The sequence below is a fragment of the Neopelma chrysocephalum genome, unplaced genomic scaffold, assembly GCF_003984885.1.
Source record: "Neopelma chrysocephalum unplaced genomic scaffold, ASM398488v2 Primary Assembly neopelma1_45, whole genome shotgun sequence".
NCBI classification, from domain to species: domain Eukaryota; kingdom Metazoa; phylum Chordata; class Aves; order Passeriformes; family Pipridae; genus Neopelma; species Neopelma chrysocephalum.
The window spans coordinates 17,713,332-17,724,592 of record NW_020897704.1 but is presented as its reverse complement, the minus strand read 5'-3'; the positions used below and the strand labels follow the sequence as shown (position 1 = coordinate 17,724,592).

The 11,261-nt window shown below is 48.2% G+C and overlaps 1 protein-coding gene across 7 annotated transcripts in view; it reads right to left on the bottom strand.

The window, feature by feature from the left end:
* Positions 1-1,499: 1,499 nt before the first annotated feature.
* The window catches only part of FRMD4A (FERM domain containing 4A), a 367,435-nt gene continuing 357,673 nt past the window's right edge, over positions 1,500-11,261 (bottom strand). For 6 of the 7 annotated variants that reach the window (XM_027679513.1, XM_027679512.1, XM_027679514.1 and 3 more), the window contains 2 exons: positions 8,955-9,051; positions 1,500-5,256 (listed from right to left, as the gene is read on the bottom strand). In XM_027679513.1, coding sequence (XP_027535314.1) covers positions 5,160-5,256; positions 8,955-9,051 — 194 coding nt within the window. In that variant the 3' untranslated portion in view covers positions 1,500-5,159. Of the gene's footprint in view, positions 5,257-7,126; positions 7,199-8,954; positions 9,052-11,261 lie in introns of all 7 variants that reach the window. The other variant, XM_027679511.1, reaches the window with a different exon arrangement.

Here is an 11,261-nt window from a genome sequence, read left to right as displayed (position 1 = left end):
GTGTCTGGAGTGGTTTTGGGACTTCAGTGGCCCCAGTCATTTGTTGCAGCTCCCGACCCCTCCCCAACCCTGGTGGGGGAAAGGTCTGTGCAAGGTGAACTCTCAAGGTATGTGGTTTGAGATAATACCTGATAAGGGTATTATCGTGCCTGATGGTACTTAAATGTCTTTGACTCCCTGTTTGCTGTTTGTCTGTACTGCTGGAAAGGCTCTTTGGGCAGGCATATGTGGGATCAGTTTATTTTGATGGAGGAACTGGGTTTTGCTCCTGCTGGCTGCCACAGAATCACCACCATAAATCCAGTCTTGCCCAAAGAATAAACCTGGTTGGGATGTAAAAGGCTTCACTTCTCAGGGGGGAAGGGACTGCTCCGACTCCTGGACCCAGGGGATGAGGACACAAGGTAGTGCCTTCCAAGAGGGCTGGGACAAGGGTGGCAGTGCTGGTGTCAGATCTGGAGCAGGCTGTCCCAAAAGCTGCTCCTGAGGCAATGTGGAGCTGGAAGAGGTGCCTGCAGCACTGTGGAGCCACTGGCAATAAATCTGAGTTAAAGTCCCAGAGTTCCAGGAGTGTTTGAAACCTTGATCATGGCTGCTTTGTCCCATCCCAAACCCTCCTGGGGATTTGGTGCCTGCGAAGGTCCCTCATGCAGCAATGCTGGGTGATGGCTGGGGGGGCTGCCTGGCTCTGGGCTGGTGCCACTGGTGGCTCCCTGTGGGGTGTGTGGGGGATCAGGTGGGAAGAGGCTCTGTGAACAGTGGGAATAAAAGGAAAGAGCAGGAAGCAACTGCACTGGGAAGTGTGGATGGGTCCCATGTGAGTGTGTGGCTGTCTGCAGTTTGGGACAGGGGGTGGGTGGCTGCAGAGGTCACTGCTGCTCACAGAGGGGAAAACTGGTATTAAGTGACATCCCTAACCCTGTGCAGGAGTCACTGCTGCCGGCAAAGCCCCACCCTGAGCTAGAGCAGCCTCTGTTGGGGGGTTTCCCTCAGGAATTCAAGGAGCAGGCAGTTCCTTGGAGAACGTGCTGGTGCTCAAGCCATTCCCACAGCTGTTGACATTGCTGCAAATGGCCTTGCAGCACTTTGGCATCCAATTCGTACAAGTGAGTGTTAATTTTAGTAATCTCAAGTTATGTGTGTTGGAAGTAAGGATTATATCCATGACTGTTTCCCGTGGTGGTGGAAAGTCCATCACACCATTTCTTCTCCCGAGCTCCCCAGACCTGTGCTCGGGAGAACACACAGCGGAGCAAGCACAGATCTGCTGAGCACAAGCACTGAATCCCAAAGGATCTCTAAAGGACAGGATTTTTTTTGGGGGGGGATGCTCAATGTTTCCTGCAGTCAGGCCCCCTGACAGCCAAGGAGTGGGTCCCTCATGGACACCTTGGCCAGCTGTGTGCACATCTGGAGCCAGCACCTCGCAGTGGTGGCGGTGCAGTTGCCAGGTACGAGCTGCCCGTGCGCTGTGCCCTCCCCAAGAGACCACGGCAAGGTTTCATTTTGAAAATGCTTTAATAAGGAAGTGTTGACAACACCGTTTTGCAAAATGTAAAGGTAACTATACAAATTCTTAATACAAAAAGAATAAATTAAAAGCAGATCTTTTTTAATTCTGCGACTTTTTCTACAACATACATATTTTTTTTTCCTTGATTACAGTTGAACAGAATCCAGTAAAATCATTTTCCATGCTCTAAAGTTCAATTTCAGGAGAGACCTAATTTTTTTTCTTCTTTTTTTTTTTTCTTTTTTTTTAAACTAGAGAGTCCATTTTACACAACCTGTAATAAAACTATTGACATTAATATATATGTAAAACTTTACATCTAGTTAACTAAGCAGTAACTGGTCATCTGATAGCACCTGAATGGGGATTGGCTATGCCTGAAACTAAAACTAGTACAGAGTGAAAACAAATTGGACTGTTTCAACATTTTCAACACTCGACTGCATATAATACCATTTAAAAATAAACCCTGCCTCCAGCACAGCCCAGTGCATGGACTGTCCACTGGCTCCTGCCCACACAGAGGGAGCATCAGACAACGGAGACGAAGAACGCGGTTGTGGCTTTATGGCAGATGGAGCCTTGAAAAATAAAAAAAGTAAAGGAGGGGTTGAGTTGGTAGTCAAGTGCTTGTCTATAATAGCTATGTATATACCCCTCCGTGTTATACTTAAATATGTTAATCTCATATGATTAACATTTTATGTACATTTGTGTTTAATTGAATTGAGCTAAACAGTAAAACCTGTTTTACTTAATCTGTCTTTACTACCAGACTGGCTGCTCACGTGTGCCTTGATTGCAAACCAGAAAAGCAGAACACAAAGCAAAACTCAATCCATTTCTAGAAAGCTTTTTCTCCACTCCAGCCTGTTTGCAATTCAGGCTAAACATTTTTTTTTCCTCCCCCCCAATTTCAGGGCTGCCACCTTTTAACCTTTGCTGCAAAACTGCAGAGCTGGTCTTGGAGGAATTAATGTTTCTTCCTGTAGTGCCCAGAGGCCTCATAGTGCCGCTGTTGTTGAATTCTTTTTAATTAAAAGAAGGTACACATTAAAAAAAAAACCAACCCAAACCACTTACCAGGGAAATTAAAAAGAAAACAGACAGTTGCTCAGAGCCCCTAAAAATCCTTGGGCTAAATTACTTGCTGCTGCTTAATTTGGTCCTTATTTAATCCTTTCACTTTAGCTTCCAAATCTTATCAGTAAATGTCATTAATCAGTACTATCTCTTATCCAGCTAAAAATCCAATTAGGAGCTTGAAATAATTCCCATGTTAAAGACCCCAAAGCACAAAGAGATGGTGAAAACAGCATTTTGCATGTCCAGATAAAGGGTGCAATCTCCCCCCTGGCTGTTCTTCCAGAATTGGACACAAGGCTTCAATTACTGTCACAGGGCGTCACACTCCCAGGGTGATGCTTCAAGGAGGCCCAGAAACACAAGGTTTGTGTGGCCACCTTTGAAAATCTCTGGCCAGTGTTTTTTGGTTTTTTTTCATAGGAGTAATTCATTTATGCTTCATGTATGAAAGGGTTTCCTTATCATAGAATGGTTTGGGTTGGAAGGGACCTTAAAGCTCACCTCGTTCCAACCCCCTGCCATGGGCAGGGACACCTTCCACTAGACCAGGTTGCTCAGAGCCCTATCCAGCTTGGGCTTTTGCCTCATCCAATCCTGACTCTGGACAAATAAACAGTCTGTCACTGTCTCATCTCTGCAAGGCCACCCCCCTGCCTTACCAGCCATGCGAGGCAGCAGCGCAGGGAACTGAAGCCAACATTTCTGGTGTGAGTTGCAGAAAGGTATTAATGTTTAGAAACCCCATTGTTTTTCAAAGCCTAATTATGCAGAACCCTTCTCTTTTAAAGCCTGGAATGCAGTTTTCCAGCAATTTTAATACTAAAAGGTGTGGCAGCCCCCCAAGTTGCTGTGTTTAATTTGAAACGTTTCGCCCTACTTTGTCTGGTAGATGCTGTTGTTATTCTTGGAACACACACACACACACACACACTCACACACACATACACACTCACACTTTTTTTTTCCTTTTTCCTTAAACTAAAGCTAACTTCAGTTTCTGCTTTTCACAAAGTAACCCCCTCCAGCCGTTTCTTTTAATGCCTTTCCCATAGGAAATCATCGTTTGCACGCACAAACGGGGGAAGGCCGGGCGCCTCCCCCCATCGAGTGGCAATAAAAACAGCATAGCACCGCAGTGAAGACTAGACGTGCCAGCTTCAACATCCACCTAGATTGTGCACTTGTTCATTACAAAAGTGTCTTTGAGGCCTTTTAAAGTTCCATGGCTTGACATGTATAAAGCATTGCTCAAAAGTTATGTGTAAACTTGCGGCTCCTTCCATGACGCGCTCGTGCGATTCCTTTTGGTATCAGCAGGCAGCTCTCGCTCGTGTCCAACGCTTCTCTTCCTTGTGGTCTCGCAATGGGAAGATTTGCCTGTCTGCTGGTTGTCCAACCCCACTCCGCTGCGGAGCCTTCCCGTTTCCTGACAGACCGGTTCTCCCACACAGCAGCACACGGGTGACGAGCCCTTTGCTACACGGGTGCTAACGAAGGGAAGATGAGTGGAACCGATATGTTGATGCAGCTCTACCGTGTCGATTCGACTGCGATGTGCTTTCCCTTTGACTTCACCTTGACGCTTTGTGCAGAAATCGATTAGAATTTATCGGCTGTATCTGTTTGCAGAAAGGTTTCGTTTTGGTTTTTTTTTTGGCAATTTTTATCTTTTATCAAAAAAACCGTCGCAACCCCCAACCTCTCTGTGCGTTGGTGGGCACCCTGTGCCAGCCACAGAGATGCTGTGAGTGCAGTACTCGCCTCTGCTTTAGGTAATGCCTTTGTAAACCTTGTTTGTCCAGTTTAACAGTAGCTTTTAGACAGCGATGCTGTGATACCAGCCCAGACCTCTGGTGTGTCTGCAGCGCAGGGGGTTGTTTTACTTGCGTATAGGTGGGCTCCAAGCGAAGAAGGAAATGCCATTTTACAGGAGGTGGCTGCGTCTGCCACCGAGTTAAAAGGAGGGAGATGTTCTTGTAGCTGAAACTTGCGAGCAAACTTGTCCTGCAAACGGTGGTGTGGTGATTTTTGGCAGTGCTGATCTCATTGTGACACTGACACATCTCTGCAGTGATGGGATGTTGCTGTTTCTTCAGAAAAGATGCACTTTCAGGACTATGGTATCCATTTCTCAGCCTCTGTCCCATCCCCACCGCCTTAAAACTAATTCTGTTGGCTTCAGCTCGCAGGTCATGGAACTCTAACTGCTGTTACTTGCCGTGGAACACTAAGATTTGATGTAAGCCTTGAAAGGCTTACATTGTTTCAAAGGAAAACCAATTTTTAAACTGCCAACTGGCTGTTCAGGTGTCTGCTCCTCTCCACCCACTGCTGTGGGAGGGACGGGCACCTGCCTGGCCATGGGATGTGCTGCGCTCCGTCGCTGCCGCGGTGGATGTCTCAGGGAGAGTGTTCCATAAATGTCGCCTTGAATTGCATCGTGAGAAAAGTGCTTAGAGTTGAAGCTGGTGCTGGGTGACAGTGCATCTGGGTAAGGCAAATGAGAGGCAGTGAGGTGATCTCAGAATGGCATTGATGTGATTAACTTGAGGTCAGGGGTTCACACTAGAGTCCCAGGCTTGGCTTTTTCCTGCCCATACCACTGGACATCTGCTAATTCTGGATAGAGGGGAGAATCCAGGAAATCATTGTAGTTCCTGCAGGAGAAATGAAACTTTGTTAGGACAGTGAGGCCTCTTGAGAAGTTCAACCATGAGCATTAAACATTGTATTGTGGGTGGAGAGGAACGCAGGATATTCAGACCCCACTGCACTCTGCAGGTATTCCCAAGCTGATATTTGGGGTGGGCTCAGCATGCAGGACTCCGCTTTGATCCAGTCTGCTCTTGCCCAGCTGTCCCATTTGCCCCAGCAACCCGCCTGGTGTAAGGAGGCAGGAGAAAGCTGAGCTCTGACAGCTTTCTCCACAGCCAGGGTGCCCTGACGTTTGGATGCAGGAATGGCAACAGGCAGAACTGCTGTGCTTCCAGCCTGAGGGCTCTGCCTGAGAGCTCTGCCTTGCTGTCCTGCCCGGTAGTAAGCTGGGGTAAGGAGGTTTTTGGTAGGATGCTCGCCAGGGAGCAAGTTCTAAGTGCAGCTCTCTTGAACACGTACTGTATTATCCAGTGGGAATGTGGGAAGAGAAGGTTGGTTGCTGATGCTTTCCTGCAGCACTTCTGCTCTGGGCAGAGGCTTGTGCATCACCTGGCAATCCCAGAGTTATGTGGCTTTCCAAGGGTGAACCAGGCAGCAACTAGTGAGAGCGTGCCAGGTCTGATGTGGAAAGGACTGTGTTCTGTTGTAGACAGCCTAGTCCTCAACTCGAGGCACATCTCCTGACAAGTTACTGCTTCTACTGCCTTTACTGAGCAAACGAGACAGTTCACGAGAATTATCTTTGCTATTTATGTTAAGAGCTCTGATCAGGATCAGCTCCTGGCTTAGGCTGTGGAGCTCCTTGCCAGAGGAAAGCACTGAGGTCAAAATCTGGATCTTTTGAAAAGTGACTGCTCTATCTGCACAGCAATAGCCAGAATTGATGTCTCTCCCTCACACTTTGATTTGAACCGACTTCCAAGCTAGAGATTGTTTTGAGGCCAAAAGTGGGAGATGTGTTTTCTTTTTGTGTACTGTGGGATTCTCACTCTTTCCTCTGCTCCCTCCCCACCTCACAGGACTGTTCTCATCTGATTCAGTTCCTGCTTCCTCTGCCCTGTTTTCCACCTGGTTTCCCTGGAATTGGTCTGAGAGGAACCTGAGCAAGGGCATCACCATTTGCATGTTAAAGAGCCTTCTGTTTCCCAGCACTGTGCTGGAGTGTGGAGGTTTATGGGATATCTCTAGAAAGTTGGGCTTGAAATACTTGACAGATGCCAGCTGTGAATGGTTGTAGATTCAAATGAGAGTGTCAGACAGAGATGGCAGTTTAATTAAAATAGAAATACTCTGAGGGTTTTTTTGTTCCCTCCACTGTTCCCCCCTCCTGTCTTCCCACAGGAACGGGGCCAGGGTTGCTCCTTGTTCCAGGAAACCTTGCTGCTTACAGCCTCAGCTTCCCAGTTCTTCAGTAGGGAGGGAGGAGGGAGGAAGGGGCACTGGATGCCGGGAGCTCAGGCCAGGTCCTCTGAGGCTCCCGCCTACCCCAGCTTGTCTCCCTGCCACACTGCTCCCAGACTGTCCCCACAGCACTTTGCCCACCCTGCTCTGAATTGTCCCCAGCCACAGATTTGCCACCCCCCACTGCTCTCTGTGCCTGTGCAGCCCCTGCAGGAGCACAGAGCAGGCTGGCCCCAAGTCCCTTTCACAGGGGAAAGTGCCACAGCTGCGGAGTTGCTGAAAAGGCACAGAGAGAGGCTTCAAGATGCTTCCAAGTTGTTCTTCCAAGAGTTGAAGGAAGCCTTGTTGGCAAACAAACGGGCACAGAATTAAAGGCTGCTCTAGTGGGACAGCGGGACACCGGTTATTCGCACTGTGCTCACAGACTGTTAAGGCAGAAGGAGGAAAGAACAAAACATTCCCTTACTATACCTCTATTCATCAGTACTTTGGTGGGTTGGAGACTGAGACTCATCCATAGTGGGTGAGTGGTCTGTTGCTTCTCTGAGCAAAGGAGAGCAAAAAAAGGAGGAAAGAGGAGAGAGGAAATGTTAAAGAAAAGAAATGACACAGACATTGTTATGAGCTTATTAATCCAGTGGGGAAACAAGTTGGTGACTCATCTTTAGAAATAGTTAGTGACACAAAAACATGCTGAGGATAACTGTCAATCTGCTGAGTTGTGCTGGGTGGGCACAGCTGGCCCGGCAGTGGGGGAGTCTGTGCTGTACATCTAATGGCAGACTCTGCCTGCTCCTCTGTAGTTACACACATGCCGTGGGTGCTATGCTCAGCCATGAAATAAGTGCTGATTTGTCTCCAGTTCTTTTTGCACTGGTTGTTGGTGGAGAGCCTAAACTATAAATCCAGATAACTTCACTTTCACCAGCTGAGAATTTGGCTTGACGCAATTTTGCTGTGAGAGACAGGGTGCAGGACTTATCTTGAATGGAAAAATAAGAAAAACTGGGATTATCTAAACAGATGTCTCAGCTGGTTGCTCATCCATTTTACTTCTGATCATCATGGAGATGTTAAGAAGAATTAGGATTGGGATGGAGACTGAGACTAAGATCTCAGTCTAGACTCAAACCCTTAGTTGTGGAAATTTCAATGTATGGTAAAGGTAGGTGCCATTTTGCCTATCTTGCTATCCCTTGGCTTTTTGTGAAATGGGACCAGGAACACTTTCCTGTTCTCAAGCTGAAAGCACATGCAAAGACCACATGCAGCTGGCTGTCAAATGTGTGAATTTAAAATCCAAGTAGGCCTAAGGGGTTGTGGTTATGGTTCTCCTCATCTCCAATTTAAAGTGCAGCCATAAGCGGTGCTGGAGTAAAACCAGAGGTCAATCCTGGTCATAGGTGACCAGGTTATTAAAGAGCATGGGATTTTCCAGTGGCTGCACAGTGAAATATTTGCAAAGTTACCAGTCCCAATTCATGACTCGGGTGATTGGATCCTTTTTCCTATTCAAGGGATTAGGGTATTTTGAGGACTGTAGTCTCAGTTCCAGCTGATCTCACCAAAATCCCATCCCACAATCTGGGATGTGCTGAGTTAGTCGGGATCAGGAAATGACCTTTATTTCATGTGGCAGGACAGAATTACAGGCAATTGCTAGAGAATACCCATGGGAGCTTGCAAATGGCTGTTTGTTTACTCCTGGAACTCCCTGCCTTGCAAAGAGGTGCTAAAGAACCCAATTACTATATTTACATGAGTAATGGCTACCTCTGTGTAATGACTCACAGTTTGGTGAAGAATTTCAGGTTAGTGGTAGCTGAAAAAAGATACACTTAACAGTCATGAAGACCCATTGCTGGGGAAAACTGAGCAGGAAAAGGTGATTGCTGCACACACAGGCACGGCAGGCACTGAACCTTGCCTTTACAACAAGGTCTTGGCGTAGACAGCCAACGTGATGGCTGCTAAAAAAGAAATATCAGCTATTTCAACATATGACAATTGGAGGAAGGAGACTGTCCAAGCAGGAGGAACCTGCAAGGCTTCTTTCCCTGTGGATCCAGCACTGCTCAGAGCGGTGCTGCTGGGTGTGGATGGCACAGCCATGTCTTGTTCAGCCCAAACCAGAGCTCCACTGCCAGGAGAGCATGGATGGGAGACTGGAAATGCTCTGTGCAGGTGCAGGCTATGGAAAATGTTCCCCATAGCTGTGCTCTCCCTGTGCTTGTGCGTGCAGAGGTTTTTCCCACCGGCGCTGAGGTGGATTCTCTAACCTGATCCCACGGACACTCACCCAGTCTGCCACGTGAGAATGTGGTGGGGACTGCCCGGCGGCGTGGCTGCAAGTTCACTCGACGGCGTGGAACTCCTCTGGCTGTGAGGTAAGGCAGCTGGAAAACAACCAAGGGTGGAGAAAAACAACCAGTGAGGAGAGGGCACAAGGGTCAGGGTGGTTCAGAAGAATCATCTGGTCAGACCAGCAGAAACATGTCTGGCTGTGAATAAACACAGCCTGGGACAGACCTCACCCTGTTCCTTGGTGACTGTGCCTGAACATGGCACAGGAGCACCAGCCTACTGCTGACACTGCTTCGTGTCACGGGCTGGATCCGGCCCCAGCTCTGCAGGAACGCTGCATTTCAGTCTGGCCTCCAGCTGAATACAGCCACCTTGACTCTCCTGAGCCTGCCTGGGAGACACCACATTTCTCTCAGCATGGAAGCTTGGATTTGCTGATGCCTGGACTCCATGGGTCCCGAACTGGACAAGCTCAGACTGTGAGGCTCAGCCTCCTGCTTCCAGGGATGGTGGGAGATACTCTGTGTCCCTAGGAGCCAGGGCTGGCAGTGGCCAGAGTCTAGACAAGCACACAGCTTCATGTGCAAAGGAGGAAGGCAGTTCTGAAGATTTCAAAATGCTACAACCACCTTTCACCATGCATTTATAAAAGGTGAAGTTTGGCTTTGCTGACAGTCCACTGTGGGACCACAGAAAGGCTTGTCTTACTCCAATGAAGACAGAAGCAGGCTGGACTGAAAATGGGCAGCGGTTCTTGAGGGAGTTTCCCTGGTGAGGATCCAGCTTGTAAATCCACCTGACTAATCCTTCCTCCTCCTCAAGTCCACACAGTGTTGACCCTCTGAAGTTAACACATGCCTAGAAGCCTCATCCTCTTTGAAGGACAGTGTGCAGTCCAGTAGAGCTATCAGCTAGGGCTGATCAGCTGAAATGATGGAGATTTCTACCTGGCATCCCCTTCTGTGCTGTTAAATTCTTTAGTTGCTGCCAAATGACACTGGAAGTGAAAAACAAATTTTAATCTGCTCCTTGGAGCTGACACCCCCTAAGGTCAGTGTTCTCCCAGAGCTGTGACTGAGAATGGACTCTATCCACAAAACTAATCTATGCTGCCAGCTGGTCAGGACAAGCTGTGATTACTGAGCACACTTCCCCCTGTGCTGCCCAGGTATCACATTGAGGTTTAAAGACCCAGATGAGTGGGGGAATGGACTGACTAACAGTGATTTTCACATTCTTTCACCCCAATCCCACATTTTCCTGAACTGGTAAGGTTTCCAAAGCCCACCAAGGCAAAGCTTTCCAGTGTTCAAGCATTTTCTGTTGCTGCGTGGAACAGAAATGCCCATTAACCAAAGGGAGGAAGACAGATTTTCATAGGGAGACATAGGATGGTTCCAGCAGCTGCTCAGTTATGTCTTGGGCCACACCTGGTCCTCCTGTGAGCGTTGGCACCACACATAAAACAGCCTCTTCTCAGGAAGCTGTCAGTAGCCCATGAGGAGCCTGTGTCCAACCAGCTCTGGAGCTGGCAGAGAGTACAGGGCCCCACTGGTGCCAGTGTGGTGGTCACCATGGACCAGGAGACATGCTGGGATGTCTGAGAGCCAAGAGCCAGCATAGGTGGACACTGGTCGGCCCAGGGAGGCCACGAGGGCCAGTGGCAAGACAAGGCTGAGGTGTGTGGCTCAGGTTTTGAGCAGTCCTTGATCTGTCCACACTGGTTTGTCCAGCGGTGACTGATGGCCAGTAAATATTTAACCTTGGACTGTTTCACAGCACATTGTGGCCTTCTAAGTGTAATGAATTTGACTGTTTTCTTACCATTAATATTAACAGCACAGAGGAGTGCAAAGGTCTGTACATGACACAGAGGCATAACACTGCACAAACTTCAGCACTCTGAATTTCAGGATATTATTAGCAGAGCTATTGGAACTGCATGGGAAAACCAAGTCTCAGCAGTGCACAAAGATGTCATCACTCAAACATTTTTGTGGGGGGTGGAGGGGTTGGGATGCCCCCACTTAACCTTTCTCATGCTTTTTTCTCACTGAAGACACACATTCTCCTAGCCTGTGCTGAACCCCTGCTTGCTTCATCGTTCCCCTTGCTGTGATTACGAAGAGTGATGCTCCTCATGGTTTCATCACCTTCAATCCCTAGTGCCCTCACCCAAAACCCCGAACTCTGAGGAAAGATCTGGCAATAACCAGGCTTCAGTCCCTCCCTGTCTTTTGAGCCCATCATTGCAAAGCGATGATTTCCGTGGAAAAACATTCCCACTCAATGAGTGTCTTGG